Source organism: Cydia fagiglandana, chromosome 15, assembly GCF_963556715.1.
Source record: "Cydia fagiglandana chromosome 15, ilCydFagi1.1, whole genome shotgun sequence".
Classification (NCBI taxonomy): Eukaryota; Metazoa; Arthropoda; class Insecta; order Lepidoptera; family Tortricidae; genus Cydia; species Cydia fagiglandana.
Genome location: NC_085946.1, coordinates 11,799,001 through 11,817,264, shown reverse-complemented (window position 1 = coordinate 11,817,264; position 18,264 = coordinate 11,799,001). Strand labels below are relative to the sequence as shown.

At 37.3% G+C, this 18,264-nt stretch overlaps 3 protein-coding genes across 3 annotated transcripts; all 3 read right to left on the bottom strand.

The window, feature by feature from the left end:
* Window positions 1–1,806: 1,806 nt before the first annotated feature.
* On the bottom strand, window positions 1,807–3,924 carry LOC134671357 (putative mediator of RNA polymerase II transcription subunit 12). Its single transcript, XM_063529193.1, has 2 exons — window positions 3,816–3,924; window positions 1,807–3,346 (listed from the first exon to the last, which is right to left on the bottom strand). Exons 1-2 carry the CDS (start codon window positions 3,825–3,827, stop codon window positions 1,865–1,867), a joined length of 1,494 nt encoding a protein of 497 aa, XP_063385263.1. The 5' UTR covers window positions 3,828–3,924; the 3' UTR covers window positions 1,807–1,864.
* Window positions 3,925–8,335: 4,411 nt separating this feature from the next.
* LOC134671099 (uncharacterized) lies at window positions 8,336–9,429 on the bottom strand. The gene is made up of 2 exons (XM_063528881.1): window positions 9,403–9,429; window positions 8,336–9,241 (listed from the first exon to the last, which is right to left on the bottom strand). The coding sequence occupies exons 1-2, from the start codon at window positions 9,412–9,414 to the stop codon at window positions 8,444–8,446; spliced, it is 810 nt and encodes a 269-aa protein (XP_063384951.1). The 5' UTR covers window positions 9,415–9,429; the 3' UTR covers window positions 8,336–8,443.
* Window positions 9,430–15,344: 5,915 nt separating this feature from the next.
* Window positions 15,345–16,722, bottom strand: LOC134671593 (tetra-peptide repeat homeobox protein 1-like). Its single transcript, XM_063529452.1, has 2 exons — window positions 16,608–16,722; window positions 15,345–16,514 (listed from the first exon to the last, which is right to left on the bottom strand). Exons 1-2 carry the CDS (start codon window positions 16,617–16,619, stop codon window positions 15,345–15,347), a joined length of 1,182 nt encoding a protein of 393 aa, XP_063385522.1. The 5' UTR covers window positions 16,620–16,722.
* Window positions 16,723–18,264: the final 1,542 nt, after the last annotated feature.

The following is an 18,264-nucleotide window of genomic DNA, read 5'->3' as shown; positions in this document are numbered from 1 at the left end:
TAAAAATAACTTGTGGTTTGATTTTTAATACACTTTAAAGTTTATTCTAAGACGCAATGTATTGCGAATTTTGTTATGATTAAGGCGTGACAAGCAACGTCAATCACAATGATATGTCGTGGCGATGGCGTCCATTGAAAATAATATTTATTTTGTATGAAAAGTAGGGATCCTAAATACGTCACAATTTTTTAAACTTGTTAAACAAAAGTGTCACCGTTTGAGGAGTACAATCTGTGTTTTAATTATTTGCTCATGTTACAGGCCACACCCGGTATAGTAGGTACCTATAGTTCGTTTTTTTAGCATTAGAAAGAACTTGCAAGAAGGTAAGCGATCTTGACATGTCTTTTAATTGAAAAACGCTTTTTAAAAATCAAAAACGATTACTTATGAAAGCAAAAGAATATAAATGATCGTATTAGATTCATAATTATACATATTTGCCGTAACTTATTTTTAAAATGTGTTTTTCAATTAAAAGACACATCAAGATTGTTTACCTTATTTCTAATGCTGAAAAAAACGAACTATACCGAGTAAAATATGTGAATGCGCCAATTTCTTATTAGTATTTATTTAATCTTTTGTTTAGACACAGCGATACAAAGTAAAATGAACCATTACATTTATAGAAATGTTTTTTTTATGTAATAGTCAGCAAACGAGCAGACGAGCCGCCTAATAAGAAGCGTCATCGTCGCCCATGGACATAAGCAACATCACAGGGGCCACTTAAGCGTTGCCGACCCTTGAGAACCCTATTTAAATACCCGCTTCTTGAAGAATCCCATGTCGTAGCGCAAAGGGAATACCTAAGGAGGCAAGTCACGAGGAGGCAAATGTAACAGTTAATTCAATTTAAAGAAATTGTATCACGCTTATGAAATCAATACAAAATTGCAAGACGCAAGTGAAAATTATAGCACCCATAATCTGGGTCATTTGGTATGCCTCGGACTATTTGCGCAATATACGGCTGTAATGTTACGCATAAATCTCTTTTCGCATATTTTTTCTCCAGCTGAAACAGAAAGTATTTTCGAAAATATTTTGCATAGGTTGTGTAGAATAGGGTAGGTTAGGTTAGGTTTGTGTTATAATTTTAATTATTCAGAAATGTTAATATTTCCAGCACAATAACAATTATGCGAAATGAGTTTTATGCGTAACATTACATTAGGACAATCAATTATTATGCGACCCAATATGGACCCGGCTAATACACATCTTAAATGTTTGTTTTGAGAGACATCTCGGCTTCCTTGTAACCATTTCGTATGCTGCGAGCAACCCGAACTTTCTACACAATAGACTACCTACTAGTTAAACAGAATTTATAAGTATTTAGCCTGCTTAGCAATTCAATCAAACGGAACAAAAATTAAGTAGGTAAATAGATACCTGAAAAACTGACTGTGTACTGGCCGGTATTTTGTTATGACACTTGATTGATGTGTGATATACTACACTATGTGACTGTGAGTTACGAGTAATGTGATGTTGATAATGATACACTTTGTGTTATAATGTGTAACCTATTCATAATGTGTAAATTAAACCCATTAGTGCTCATCGTACCTACATTGTGATTATATTCAACATATAACTTGTGACGTGTTACTATGGATTGTGATTTTGGCCTGTGCATTTGAATTGTGGAATAGAATTTCTAAAGTGTTAAACACCGACCATAAGTGCCTACAGAAATGAGTTGGCACAAGTTGCATGAACAAGCAATCGGCTAGTTTTTTCGTAGGCGTCAAAAGCTTGGTAAAACAAATTAACTACAAAAATATTTAAAGTATTTTATTAAATCAGCCTCAACAAACGCAGTCTACTTAAATACTAGCTTATCTATAAATTAATGTTTCCAGACGTGTCTTATAACTGTGAGTTTTTCCGGTTTATGAACAGGGATTGCAACGGGAATCTCTTTCCTAACTTCAACAGGAACGATTCGTTCTACGGTGTATGGTTTTTCGACAGGGATGAAGACTTTTTTCTCGACTATTTCTGGTATACGTTTCTCTACTTCAAAAGGCACGGGTTTTTCTACTTCCACTGTTTCAGTCTTCACTATTGAGACAGGAACGTGTCTGACAATTTCTACCGGTACCACGTAGGGTTGGGGTACCTTGACTTCTACGTGCTTCGGGACGGGCACGAAAAACGGCGCTGGGTATGGAATATTTACGTGCTTGATCACATGAACAGGACGCCGTTTAATTATGTTAATGTCTTTATGAATAACAACAGGCGGTGACTTGGCAATATTTTCTGCGTGGATTTTTGCTGCTTCTCTCTCTAATTGAATTTCCTGAATTATCTTCTTAAGATCAATGTTCTTAGTGGGAATATTGAATTGTGGAGCATATTGCTGGTGATATTCTTTTTGAGGGTTAATGATGGGGCGCCACGGTTCTTCAGCAGGCACAAACAGCTGTTGCTGGATTTGCTTTTGGCCCTGCTTGATAAGGTCATCTCGTACTTTCTGCTGAAAATTTTGTTCTGCGATATATTCATATGGGATAAGTTTAAATTTCTGACGCAGTAAAGGATCTTGCTGAGTTTCTATGTTCTTTTCTTTTAGCAGTCTTAGCTCTTCATCTAGATTTACGGACTGAGGTTCAGGGTGGAATATCTGAATTTTTTGTAGATTATCTGGCTTTTGGTTTGAGAAGAAATGAATATAAGCGTAGCTTTTTGCAATCTGCTCCTGTTGTTTTTTGGCTTGTTCTTTTAATTTGTTTTGTTCTTGTTGCTGTTCATGTTGTCGTTGATGTTGTTCTTGCTGTTGTTGTTGTTGTTCTTGCTGTTGTTGTTGATGTGCCTGTTGCTGTTGTTGATGTTGTTGTTCTTGCTGTTGTTGTTGATGTTGTTGTTCTTCGTTTTCAGCATTTGGCTCTACGATAGGTCGGATATCAGAATCATGATCTTGTTCAGCTCTCGTTATTTCAAGGTTAGGAGTATTTTGCTGCGCAAGATAAAACTCCATTTTACCGGCTTCTAAAATATCAAGTGTGCTTTGAATTATTTGTCCTTCTTCGTCATTAATAATAGGTGTTGCTGGTTTCTGCTGTGTATAAATAAACGTAGGTGCAGGTGGTGCGATCTGTTCTTGTTCATATTGGGCCCGTAGAAGTGCCTGTTGTTCATAATTTATTTGTGGCAGACCATGTCCTGATTCATAATTCCTAATTTGCGTAGGAGTTAGGTACATGATCACTTCTTTGTACCTCTGGGCATATTGTGACTGTGATGGCTCGGATGTTTGAGTCTTTCCCTTATCTTCAGGACTGGCCTGAGCAGCCCTGAGGCATAATATTGACAGGAACAACTGGATCTGAAAAGGAGCATACAGATACTTTTTTTATTAAAATTGTAGTGTAGGTACTTATTACCTGAAGTTACAACAACAAATTAATAAGCCTATATAACACCTGCGGAGCAACATTGTTAATTTTCTACATTTTCATTTAACATAATATTCCAGTCCTTGATAAAGTGCGTCATAAGCTATACTAATTGTCAGCAAAACTTTGAACTTTATAATTCCCATAAAATATTCACAAACTTACCTATCCGTCATTTAATTTGTTGGTATACGTCCACCTTATCCAATACTAGGTCACTAACTTTCTTGCCTTGACTAAATGTTAGTTATGCCCCGACTAAGTGTCATATCAAAACGGTGCAGAAACCTTTTCTCAGTTGATAAACCAGAATAGACTACTTGCTAAAAACCATAAAATGCCTTAGGTTTTCTAGGCTCAGATTTTTTAATATTTTTTTTTTACAACCAGGATACTTACGGATATGTCCATGGCTGCAGCGCGGATGATCCTGATGGTCGGGGCGCGGCCGAGCGTCTGTCGGAAGTAAGCCAAAACAACAAATTTTATACACCGCTTGTGTATTCGAAAACTGTATAGGCATCGTAACTAGCTCTCCATTTGAGTTATAGGTAGTGCCGTGCTCGTGTCGATAAAATCACTGAGTGGAATTAAATCGACTGTTTATGGTAATCAATAACGTTAAATATATATTGGAGTGGATATAATCAAAATTCTGGAACGAATTTAAATATTTGCCTATGAAGTCGATGGTCCCAGGCCCGTATCCCGGTAAGGGCATTTATTTGTCTAATGACACGAATACCTACATGTTCCTGAGTCATGGTTGTTTTCTATGTATTTAAGTATTTACATATTATATATACTTATCGTTGTCTGAGTACCCCACAACCCAAGCCTTCTTGAGCTTACCATGGAGCTTAGCCTATTTGTGTAAAAATGTAAACAATACAGATTTTATACCGTAGGTCAGTCTCGTGTCTGGACGTCAAAAAGCTTGAGACGTAGTGTAGGTAAAATAAAATATATACGTAGGTATAATGCAACAGCTAGTTAAAATAATTCAAATGTATTATAAGATTATAAATCATTCCATTTCCATACGTTTCCTATATTTTGCACATTTTTATGCCCACACATAATAATACTTTGCAATATTTACTGAGAATGTCCTAAGCCAATCTATATACGTAAAGATACCTGCAACGTACTAAAATCATTGATTCGGATAGTATTTGTTTATATTTTTTATCGATAACTATCGATATTTTCCCAACATAGCATCGATTTTACGTAATCTACGTAATAAATGCGTTTATGACGCAATTTTCATTACCTAGTTGACATCATTTCCTACACCACAAAAATCTACTTAATATTGATGAGGGTTAACTATATGCCTAATTAATTAAAACTTTGATAATCTTTACGCCCAAAGAATATTATTAAGCTCACTATAAACCTGTGCCAATTCTCTACAGATGTAGTGCATACTTAATTTCCTTCGTATTTTCAGGGAAACTTACGAACGTGTCTTACTATTTCAGTCAGTCTCAGTACAAAAAGTACTGAGGTTGACTAAAGTAGCATGACAAATACGAACGTTTCCGAGAACATACGAAGGAAAAGAATTATGCATTACATCTGTATATTTAAAAAAAATCGGATGGTCTAGACTATTTTATTTAGTTTATTGGTCCTAACGTGTGAGGTGCCAACAGGAAGTTTGCAAAAGCATATTTTCTTTCGAGACTATAATGACGCACAAATTGAAAACAACGTTAGATTGCATTTAGTTACTTAGATTGCGATTCTAGTTAGTGTAAAGCTGATAAATATGGGCTAAATCTGGCAATGCACTGAATTAATTAAAACACAAAATGTTTAAATACTTAATTCTGATTTTAAAGCTTAGGCTCCTTATAATCAACCTAATCATATTTTATCATATTAGCAAGAAACTGGTCGAATTCAAATTAACGCGAGCACAAGACACATACTACGAAACTCGTTATACGATATATATTTGGAAATCTAGGCATCAAAGAGTGTTTAAATTTCTTCGAGTAGTTAGTTTTAATTTGGGGCTACCGTGCTAGGTGGTTCTCAGTCGTTAATGAAAAATTAAAGTACTGTACGTACACTGTGGTACTAAAGCGCTATGCATCTAAATGTAATTAAATAATAGAGTTCAAAGTGACAAAAGGTATGTCCGATATTCCTCTTCAATTCATTCCAAAATGTAACTCCGTGTATGTAGGATAAATAAAGTAAGGAAAAAACATGCCTCGGAAATCAAGAAAAAGTATTTCTCGAATAGATGGCGCCACACCTTTGGCCTATACTCGTCTAGATGAAGTTGACGACACCGTTTGATATTTAACAATTTTAACACATATCATGAAAGAACATGGGTCAGTCAGACGGCATCGTAAAAAAACATCCATATGTTTTTTTTACGATGCCGATGATTATATTTTAGTCTTAGGGTCCGATTCGGATTTTGAAATAGACATCTATTAGATATCTTTTAGACATCACCAAGTCAAGTTACGATAACATATGTAAGATCTTACCTGTCAAATTTGACATTTGCGCGATTCTGGAGATACTCTTGAACGATTTCCTCAGGATATAACTTAGAGATCCAATTCACATCTAATAAATATCTTACGCTATCTAACGGAAAAGTGACATTGGTTGCAAAAGAGAACTAGTTGATATCTAAACTATAACGTATCTAGAATGGATCTAGTACGTGTCGTCTCTTGTGAATATCTTGAAGTTAGAATACGGCACTTAATCGTGTCGACAGATGTGTCGTGTCGGTACTATGACAACAACCCTCTATACTATGTATCTCCTTTTGTTTGTTCATACCTATAAAAGTAAAAAAAGTCAAAGGTGAGGTGAAACAGAAAAACACTCTTTCATATTATTACCTACAATTCAGAAGTGCTTTTCAAATCATTTGTGTTAACCCATCAAGACGATTTGGTCGAGCCAAATTTTAGTGGGGGTTACGTGGTTTTTTTCTCCTCTAATTTCCATCAGTTAAACTTCACTCCATCACCGCTGTAGCATACAAACCTGTACATATTTTTTACTTAACTCATTATCTACAAATAAATCTTTGTTAGGTATGAATTGTTTTATAAATAGACACCCCGGAGTTACCTACAGACAGATTACGGACAACAGACACCGATGAAAAAAGTGTCGTCTTTTTCTAGTTCCGTACCTCAAAAGGAAAAAACGGAACCCTTATAGGATCACTCGTGCGTCTGTCTGTCCGTCTGTCACAGCCTCTTTTCTCGGAAACTACTGGACCAATTAAGTTCAAATTTGGTACTCATATGTAAATTAATGACCCAAAGATGGACATGTTTTTTTTTATAATTTTAAAATACATAGGTTCGAAGTTATATAAGAAAATATCCAAAAAATGACCATTCCCGCCCCCCCCCCCCCCCCTTTATCTCCGAAACTACTGGGTCTAAAATTTTGAAAAAAATACACAAAACAGGCAAAACAGACAGGAAAACCTATTACAAATGTGCAGTCAAGCGTGAGTCGGACTTATGAACGGAACCCTAGAAACGCGAGTCGGACTCGCACTTGGCCGGTTTTTATTACTAGGTGTTGTCAGTGGTCTAACAATAGTCTGTGTTGCAAGATAGCCTTAGGTATACTCGCAAGATTTAGTCTATCCCTCATCATCCCTCCCTCAAAGACTCATAAGTTTTACAACCGAACTAGATGGTGGTGGTATACGTAGTATACGGATACGGCCGGTATACGGCGCCATATATTTTATGATAATTGATAACTGAACTGTTAAATGTTGACTTTTGACTACCAGCATATTTAACAGCCGTACAGTGACATGTGAGTGACATCTGGTTCAGCTGTTTCTTTTATGCAGCAGTGTGCTACTGTTTTGTATAAGTGAACGGGAACAAGCCCGTTTGATAAGCAATTTTACCATTCTTTTTTTATGGTTCAAATTCATGTATTTTTGTAACAGCTCGTAATTTTTGGTGTGAGAAAAAACAAGATTCTCTATTTACACAATTTACAAAATCGAAGCTTTTTCAAGTTTTTGGAAAGTTTCTGCATTATGCACAAATGTACAAAGGATCACTCGCTTATTTAGTTCTCTACGGGAGTCTACCGCGAAAACCGAAATTCACAAATTGCGGAGAAAATTTCTCTTTTACTCCACTGACTTTATTAGAGTGACAGAGACAGATGACCGCACTTTGCGAACTTCGATTTTCGCGGCAAAACGCTTAGGGCCCTTAGGGTATTGATATCGTAAATAATTTTACAGTACATATGGTCTTATTTTTTCGCACTAGTGCGTAAAATAGCACTTTTCGTGCGATGTCAAAAGTTTAAAGGGCCCTGTAAAACGTTGTAACGATACTCGTGTCGATTTAAAACACTCCCTTCGGTCTTGTTTTAATTTATCGCCACTCGTTTCGAATTTTCTCTTTTACGCACTTGTATCGTGGACGGCCCCTTGCACGAATGCGCTAAACGCGCAGCCGTCAGGGAGGAGTGGAGGCGAGCCGTCAAACGTGTCACAAAGGGAGACTTCCAATGATGACCACGACCGCTCTGTCAAGAGTGTCCCGATCAAGAAGAATGTAGATAACTATATTGTTCTTGCCCACCTTGCATCTTTAATTTTAATAGATTATTCAGTGAGAGTGAGAGCTGTTTGTGTGGTGTGTTATAATGTGTAATATTAACTTCGTTATCCTATTTCTTCGTTATTGAAGATATATGAATACTAGAGAAACTTATGCATACTAATACTTTGTCGAGTGATAAATCTCCTGTTAGAGAATTATAGCCCTGGAAATTTTACATAGCTGAATATTTTATATCTGCTTTTATTTTTAATAATTCTTTGTTATGTTTATTGACATATTTCAAATGACCGGAATTGGTTGCACAGATAAACTATGAGACAATGGTTTAAGGAATCTTTTATTACGTATATGTACATCTTAAAACTATTTATTTACAGGACTATTGACTATTTGGTATGATCACGATTATTACATCCTATGGTTGTTTCACCAACCGCAGCACTTCTTCTTTTCGTAGTGGGTGACGTGTTTGATGATGTTGATGGGGTATGGCTTCCAGACAGCTACTGGGACATGGACGTGTTTCTCGATTGGTACATGGATCTTCCTGATCACTTCATAGGGCCTATCGATCGTCACTGGCACTTTCCTGATCACTTCAACGGGCACTTGTCTTACAACCTCATAAGGCACGCGCCTCTCTACCTCAACGTTTTGCGTTTGGTACACAGTGTACGGCACTTGTCTGGGGACATCAACCTGGACTGGGTAGGGCTGGGGCACTGGCACTCTGACTTCCTGACGAACGGGCACGGCTACAGGTTGCGGAACCGCAACTTGGACGTGACGCACTACTTCGACCGGGACGCGACGGATGACGTTTTGCACAACGGACTGGAGCTCATATCTCGTTGCCGAGGCAATGGGTCTGCCCACTTGCACTGTCGATCCGATGACGCGGGGTTGACCCAGATTGAGAGATCCGCTCGACACTGGTAGTCCCGGCGCTGTCGGTAAGCGATTCTCGTCGAGGATGAGGCTGCCTTCCTGGGCAGACGGCGCGCCGTAAGCAGACCCTGGCGCTGATGGCAGGTTCTGTCCCAAATTCAAACTGCCCGAAGAAAATGGAGTACCATATGACGTCGAAGGAGGGCCATATGATGTGGATGGAAGTCCATAGGAAGCTGACGGGGCGGACGGGGCGGATCCCGCGTATGAGTCATGTCCTGGCAGACCAGAGCCTCTACATACGTTGACTAATGCGGTGTAGAAGAGAATCCTAATCTGGAACAGAAAAATATATAATTAGGTAAAATGCCTTAAAATTGTGATGGGGGTTTAAAATGAATAATGATAGTTTATCTCTCCGTGGCTGAACTTTAAATAGGTATCAGAGTATAAAAATAACATTTTTATAGTGTCATATGTTGTTATCATCAACTTACTATAAACGCCATGGCTTTTAGCTAAACGCTTTAAAAGCCAGCCTAAAACAATAAGTTGTTGTTGTCTCTTCTAAGTTTCGGTGGTTTGTGATGCGATAACGCAACTGTCCTCATATTTATACAACAAGAAGTTCTTGGCGGTGATGCGACATCCATGAATATATTAATTGGTCGGATATCGTTGCGTCTGATACGTCATCTCTGATGGCGGGCGAACTATGTTCGGTCTACCTCAAACATGTCTTCACACTTTTGCACCTTACGCCGTTGTAATAAGGCGAAAATTGTGTACATATTTCTGGCATCGATTGTTCATAAGTGGGTAAATGTTTTTTTGAATAGGGTCACCGTTTTCCTAAGGTTATGATGCAAGTGACTTGATTTAAACATATAGCAGACCGCAGATCGGTCAACGTTGTCATCTGCATTTGAGGGAGTGGAAGTTTTCGGAATATTCAATCTGCTTTAAATTCCTATTATAGTTTTTCGTAATAAGATCAAATGTGGAAATCTGCTGACATTTAAATAAACCGAATTGTATGTATCAGAAAAAGGTGATCGTATACCTATAGTTTCAAATATACTTTAAGAATTATTAATTGACAAAGGGCTTCCATATTTAGCTAATTGTGTAAATTGTGTTAAAAAAAATTGGTTAGGACTTCAAAGATCAATATCGCATACTTTTTTATACCATGACGGTGGCAAACGAGCGTCTGGACCGCCTGATGTTAAATAGACACGGCAGCCTTATTTGGGCTGTTGGAACTGTAGTATACATTTAAAACTTCCCAATTTTGTTGGTCCACAAGAATAAGGACCATAGATAAACAGGCGCTTATGTTATTGGCAATATTACACTTTCCTAACAAAGTATAATATTGCCAAGAATAACATACATATTATATTATATCAGTGTTACTTACACAAGTGTAGAGTTGAAGAGCGGGAAAAACGGCACGGACCGCTATCACATCAAAAGGAACCCTCAGTTCGATAGGATGAAGGAATCATGAGATTTAATGCAAGATTGATAAAATTCGTAAAAAGAAAACGCATAAACAAAGGCTTTGTCTTTTCGCGTATAAAATACATCAACTCATCAATGCAGCCATCGAAACTTCGATTTTTTATAGCTTAAGTATTTATTGCACACCTCACATAGTTCACAAACACACACAGGTTCACATAGATCAAGTAGTAGTAGGTATGTACTTCGAACAAGTCTAATGAAGGAGTATGGCAAGAAATGGAATAATGTTGGACATTTTTTTTTTTGACTGTACCTACTCGTTTACAATTCTGTTACTTACGAATTCATCACAAGTTTCGTTTTGATCATAAAACTATTATGCGCCTACAAAAATAACACACCTACATATGAATATTTGCATATAAAGCGTATAGAAACGAATCCTAATCAAGTTGCGTTTAAAAAACGGTTTCGTTTCAGCAATGTATAGTCTACATAATTTTTGGTATTTTCTAAATAATTAATCCCTGGTACGCGACAATTTGAAGACAATAATTACATTTTTACAAAATCGCAGCTGTGTATTATAGTAAATCAGAAGGTTTATTATTTATCTTCAAATAGTTTATAATAAACTGTTATATCACCAGACATAGAAGTTTTTGTGGCAAAAACGAGTGAGAAAATGAAACATTGATTAATCTGTTATGGATATTATATTAATATTTATTAAAAAATATGAAATTTCTACTGGCCGTAAGTAAGTTACTGACAAATTTCAATAATGCAAATAAGTTACAAAAAGATATAGCTACCTACATAATTTACATATTACATATATTTAGCACTTAAAAATTAAAATTGCCAAAAGAATAGAAAACTACCAGTAAGTACCTATGTCAAAAGAGAAGAAGATATCGAACATACTCTTCTTATAAAACGTAAAAATATCGATAACACACGTCGATATTTCATATTTCATTTTGTCAATAACTTTTTCCCCAAAAAATCTTCTATGTATGTATATTACTGATGAATGACGATATTGTCAATAGGCAGTATGTAAGTAGACAGGTTTAGTAGTTTGTAAGTTATATGGTTAATAAACCATGGAACTTACAAATTTGAAACTTCACACCTAGTTGTCCCAACACCTCATTTCGTTCGGTCGAAAATTTCAGCATGAGAATTGGTCAACCAAAATATTACACACACTCGCACTCACACACGCACACACACATACACACGCACCATCTTTTTCATTCCTTTTTTCTTTCTTTGAATTTCAAAATTTCCTTAATTATTAAGTAGTTTATTAGATTAGTTTCTTCTTAACCTTACAAATTGAAAACCCGGCTGCCACATCACAGGCGTAGCCTAGTGTGGGGCCACAGGATATATAAATATTGTCAACATGGTTATTTGAAATAAATCTTATTCTTATTCTTATTATTGACATCGACTGTACAATACGATCTCCATTTGACCTACTTAAAATACTACACTTTTGATATATGTCGTGAGAAATCGTTGCATCACACCATTTAACTTTAAGGCCCTCCGTATCGGAGGCAGATTATGCAATGATTGTCACTCGATTATTAATAGGCCTACTTTGTTATTATAATTCTTATTTTTTAATTTCACCGCCATTAGGTATTTATGCCATCGACATAAACCTCGAGTTGACCGAGTTTGCCGGATTAGATTTCTTCCGTTTTCGTTTATTTCGTAATTATTACGAGACTTAGCGCTTTCCATTAACATACTATCTTATTATTTAATGTTTTCTTTTGACAGAATGCCTAGCTAAGGTTAGGTTAGGGTAGTTATATTACAAAAGTTTCCATAAATAACATTCAACTAAATTATTATTAAATTATACTGAAATGCCCTACGAATAACATGGCTCTTCTACACGATGGACCAACGCCGGCCACTCCAAGGGACGCATTTATGCGTTAGAGGGAGCAAGTGATATTGCTATCTCATTCTACCGCATGGCTGCATCCCTTGGAGTGGCCGGTGCTGGCCCATCGTGCAGAGGAGCCAACAAATTAGCGTGGACCGGTATATTCTGAAAAGGCCCTTTTACTGGAGTCAGTTATGTAACGCTGCCATACATGACCCAAAAAATTTTTATTAAGCTATGAGCTTCATCACATCTGATATTTGAGTAATTCTAAGCATTTCTAGCCTGAAGTGGGGGGGAGGGTGGGGTACAAAGACGGCCGCCATCCGTCATCTTTAAAAAAAATCTACTCTGATCCTGGTGGGTACTAGGGCAAGTTTGGTATCATTTTCGTATAAACCAAAGACGTAGAATTCATTGCTGATATTTGTTTTTTCAATTTCATAGTAATTTTACAAGAAAAACGTAAAAAGGTGAAAAATTTGGTTGGAGATTTTTGCTATGCGGAGCCGAAACTACAAAAGATAGAAAGTTGAAATTTGCACACTAGATTACATTTATAAAGTGTACAAGAGATAAGAAGCGATTTTGAGAAATTCAACCCCTAAGGGGGTTAAAAAGGGGATGAAAGTTTGTATGGGGTTCAAGTTTTATTTTAAGCTAGGAATTTGAAACTTCGTAAAACGATATATTATTAAAATACAAGAAAACTAATTTCAGCGTTTTTGAAAATTCATCCCCTAAGGTGGTGAAAAAGGAGTTGAAAGTTTGTATGGATATCAAAAAAATTTTCGAACGCGGGACTTGAATCTTTGTATTTGGGGATATTATTAAAAGACAGGAAAAGTAATTTCAGCGTTTTGTAAAATTCATCCCCTAACAGGGTTAAAAAGGGGTTGAAAGTTTGAATCCATTACAAATCCGAGTAGACACACATTTCTTATTGCCTCCCAGGCTTGAAATGCTTAGAATTACTCAAGGAACATATGTGATGAAGCTCATAGCTTAATAAAAAATTTTTGGGTCAACTTTATAACTGCTTCCGCTATTTAGATTTCTCGATATTTACCTGTCAGGATTGTTAAAAACAGAATCATAATGTGCTCGATGTGAAGAATAATTTAACGTTATACTGTGCCGTTATTATTTTTATACGAACAAATTTTGACGACTGGTCTGGCGTAGTGGGTTGGGTAGGGTAGTGACCCTACCTGTGAAGCCGGTGGTCCTGGGTTCGAATCCCAGTAAGTAAGGACATTTATTTGTGTGATGACACAGTCATTTGTTCCTGAGTCATGGTTGTTTTCTATGTAAGTATTTTTTAAGTTTTTCATTTCATTTTATATATATATCGTTGTCTGAGTACCTACAACACAAGCCTTCTTGAGCTTACTGTGGGACTTAGTCAATCTGTATAAGAATGTCCTATAATATTTATTTATTTAGGTATACAATTTACTTTAACTTTCTTAAGGCAGCCTTTTATATGAATCCAGACTATCCAGAGCATAAGAAATGTTTGTGCAAGATTTACCTAAATCAAAATAATATTGCTAACAGCAATATAGTGGTCGCCCATTTTATTATCAATCTGCCAACCAGCCGTGATATAAAATTTTATGACTTCAGCCCTTATCGTATCATATCTAATGTGATTTCAAATATTTGCAACATTGTTTTACGGTTGAACAATTTGATTCGTGACTAAACTCTTGTTCAGAATCAGTATAAACACTGTAGTTTTAAAAGGCCACCTAATACCGTTTTATTGCTTTAAATCAAGTGTTTTATTTTGATGAAGTTTATGTATCCCAGCGATGATTTCTTGTGTGAGGTGTGAAATACATGCACAATACAAATACTGTTTTGGTCACAGTTCACCTGACACCCTCCTCCTCGCTTCGCTCGTCGTCGCACCTATCTAGGCTCTGTGCAGTATGCAGGTCGCGTTACTCATGTCTAAAAAGCGTAATCCGGTTAGAGGGACCACATAGTCTAAGAATACGACAGTTTCAATAGTCCAATTGGTTAATAGGACTAGTTGGGAAAAAAAGTACATGTGGTCCGATTAGTAGAACAAAGGCAGTAGGACCACGTGGCCAGAGGGCTTTTTATTAAGACTATTTCGGACATCATAGATCCATAAACGATTAGTTGGAAACAATATTACTTATCACTGTTATATTGCCACATGTTAGTATTGATAAAACAATTGATATTTAATTATTTTATCATGGGACTCTGCATATGCCTCACACACATACAGTTTATTAATTGCCCCGATCGTTGGGCCCAGTAGCACCATGTCATCGGCGTAGCTGATGTTGTTTACCATTTTACCGCCTATAGAACATCCAACCCTGGTGCCACTGAGCTCAACGATCAGCTGGTTCACATATATATTGAACAGCAACGGTGATGTTAATCCACCCTGCGTTACTCCACATTTGGCCTTATGCGCATAACATTAGCCTTGTTCGACTTTTATATACGGTTTTTGTATTTACTGATCATGTTTTGTTTTCTCACCGATACCAGTGTTGTATGTATCTTCTCGTATAGATATGGTTGTCTACGCCCCTAAAACGTAAGCCTTCTTGAGATTGCCGTGTGGCCTAGTCAATTTGTGTAATAAGAATGTCCCACAGTATTTATTTATTGTTTCATTTTATGTTTTTAATTTATTTCCTTTCAGATAAACAAGTGGAACGAAACTACATAGTGTACTTAGGATTTAACATCTATAGTCAGTAGCCGGGCAATTTAATTAATTTTTCTGCAATAGGGACTGGGTAAATATCAAATAATACTAGGATTTCTTTGGATAAATTGTTGTATTACAGTAATATATCCCTTATATTACTAAATATTTACAAAACTTTGTATTATCCTAATTAATGACTTAGTTATCACCCTAGAGTGCAGCCCCGATGAGCTCACGTTGCAATGATATGAATATTTACAAAACATGTATAACAAAAAATGAGGTTCTTTATACTTCAGTCTTCATGCTATGGAGAGACCTCTGAAAACAAATGAGATTCGACTTTTTCTATTTTAGTGCCAACCGTGGTCAACGTGCTCGTGCAGGCCGTGCTCGTGATCATGGATATCGAGGTGGTCGTCATGACCATGAAGATCGTGATGGTCGTGATGATCGTGAATGTCGTGGTGGTCATGAAGGTCGTAGTGAGCATGAGGGGCAGAGTGCCAGCCGTGAGAGTGATGGTGTTCCACTGCTTTGTGGTGCACGGTCTTGAACACAGGCACTGGGTACTTCTTTACCACATGATACGGCACCTTGATAATCTTAACAACGGGCACTTTCACAATTTTTTCAACAGGAACGCGACGCTCCACAGGAACCTGTACCACCCTCTCTACGGGTACTTTGACAATCTTTTCGACTGGGTAAGGTACTGGCTTGTCAACCTTGACGTGCTGAATCTTTACAACGGGCACAGGGACGTCTCTATACACTGGTACTTGGACGGGGTAAGGCTGTGGGACTGGGACCTGTACAGGCTGCGGCACGGGCACGGGCACCGGCTGGGGCACTCGGTGGATTTGTTCTCTGTAGACTTGGTAAGGTTCCTCTCTGACACTGTATCGGGTCGGGGCTCCATTGCCATTAGCCAGTCCGTGAATCGATGTGATAACTGGAGCCTTAGGTCCGGGTGGTGGAGGTTCGCCGCCTGGAACCGTAGCAGCGGGCCCATCAACCGCACCTGCGTTTGAAAGAGATCCAGGCAGAGGCAGAGATGGGGCGAGTGGGGCGGCTAAATTTGATCCGGCAATTCCGGAGTCAAGAGCAGGTGCGCCAAAAGAGCCGCCGAGGGGTGCTCCCAGCGAGCTACCAATCCCAGACGGGATGGAGCTACCTAGGCCGCTTCCTCCAAGTGATCCGAGATGGCCACTGCCGAGTGATCCGGTGTAAGAGGATCCTCCAAGGCCAGAACCTCCGATGATGGATGATCCACCAAGGCCGCTTGAACCGATGCTACTCAGGCCGCTGGATCCAAGACCGTGGCTGATATCTCCAATGGATCCGCCGGAATATGTAGCTGAGGGTAGAGATCCAGCGGGGAAGCTGCTCGGTGAGAAACTCGAAGTGGCAGGCAATGGTGCATGAGCCGAGAGTCCACTGCTATGCGAGCTTCCATGAGGGTAGTGATATCCACCGGCATGGCAGCTGCCTACTAGGATGGCTAACATAGCCAATTTCTTCTGAAAACAAAGTAATAAATTTGTAAGCGGACTTCTCAACTCGCTATTCCATCAAACTGTATTTTTTATAGGAATTGATTATTTGATACTTACAAAAGTAGCCATATCGATTAGCTAATCGCTGGCCACCCAAATTGTTGTGTCTTCTACAACAAGCGACGCTTGTGTGTGCGGTTTTGGAGATTTTCATCATATTTATATAAATGTCGCGATAAGGCGCGGGTCGGCCCGATATGCAGGTCGAGAACGCAAACTGGTTTTGATCATCTCTCTCGTATTGAAATCATTCATTATGCATTTGAATTAATTCTTTGGTTGGTGACTTAACACATGGGAGCATTCATGGTAAAGTAGGTTGGCAGGCTACTTTGCGCAAAAATGCCCATTAAGATAGGATTAAAATTGTAATACATATTGTCCTTTTTTTACTGTTTTTAAATTTTTTTAAATCATTTATTTGCATACAATATAATACATATATATACAGTGGTACAACTAAACGAAATCTATAACTAGCTTAAATCTAATCTGTCCCATTATGTAAGTATGTAATTAAAATTTAATTCGTGTATTAATTATTTTATACTATATTATTTTATACTATTTCAAGCTTTAAGTATGGCTTAAAGCTTGCTTACATTAAATTATTTTATACTATTTCAAGCTTTAAGTATGGACCAAAAATGTATCAAAAATAATATCCCTAGAAAAGCTTCAAATATCTATAGATTCATTACAATAAAATTCGTACATTAAGTACATATATCGCGTATTAATGTAATTTAACAATGGAACAATTTTATTTTCAAATTTCTAATATTTAATTAATTAGATACTTAGTAATTGCAAAATTACAGAGTTGCAGTAGGCATTTTTTTTAATCCCTAATCTTAATTAATATAACTATCTAACGAGATAACTTTTCATTTCTCAGAATTTTCCCATTCTAAAACCAATGAACGGTAGGTACGTAGTTCTTAGTAAGTATGTTAGATAATTCAGTTAGGTGTTCAATGTTCAATATTTGGGCTTAAACCTACTTATTGCCAAAAAAGTTTAAAATATTAATTAATGAAAATAATAGTAAAAACGGATGGTTTATTAAACTGAATAATACGTTATGAGTGACAATTAGACGTATAATTATATTTATTTATAATTTTACTTTTGAAATTTTGGTGTGGTACATAATTATTTATTAAAATGGTATGTCAGTAACTACATTTTCACGTGGCAAACATATGTCAGTAAAATGATATCGTACTTAAAAGTCATACAATTTAGTAATTGTTAATAATAACTAGAGAACGTGAAACGTGAAAGCCGAGAAGGACAAGTCCAGCAAGTACCTAGACTTAGCTCACGAGATAACCGCCATGTGGGATGTTGACTCGACGATCATTGTTCCTATAGTCGTGTCAGCGAACGGTCTCATAGCTCATAGCGAAGAGTCTCGACCAACACCTAGAGAGACTCTCGCTAGGTGGTTGGATCAAGGGTCAGATGCAGAAGGCGGCAATTTTGAACACGGCGCGTATAGTACGTCGGTTCCTCACTCTGCGGCCCTGACCACCGGCAGCTTGGGCCCTGCCCCGCTGCCGGCGGCACCCTAGGTTAGGTTTTTTATAATGTGTTTATATATTTTTTGTAATGTTTTGTAAGTGTTTTTATATTTTAATTTTATACTCACATTGTAAAATCCTAACCTAAGACCCTATTTGAATAAGGACATTAGAGAAATACTCTGATT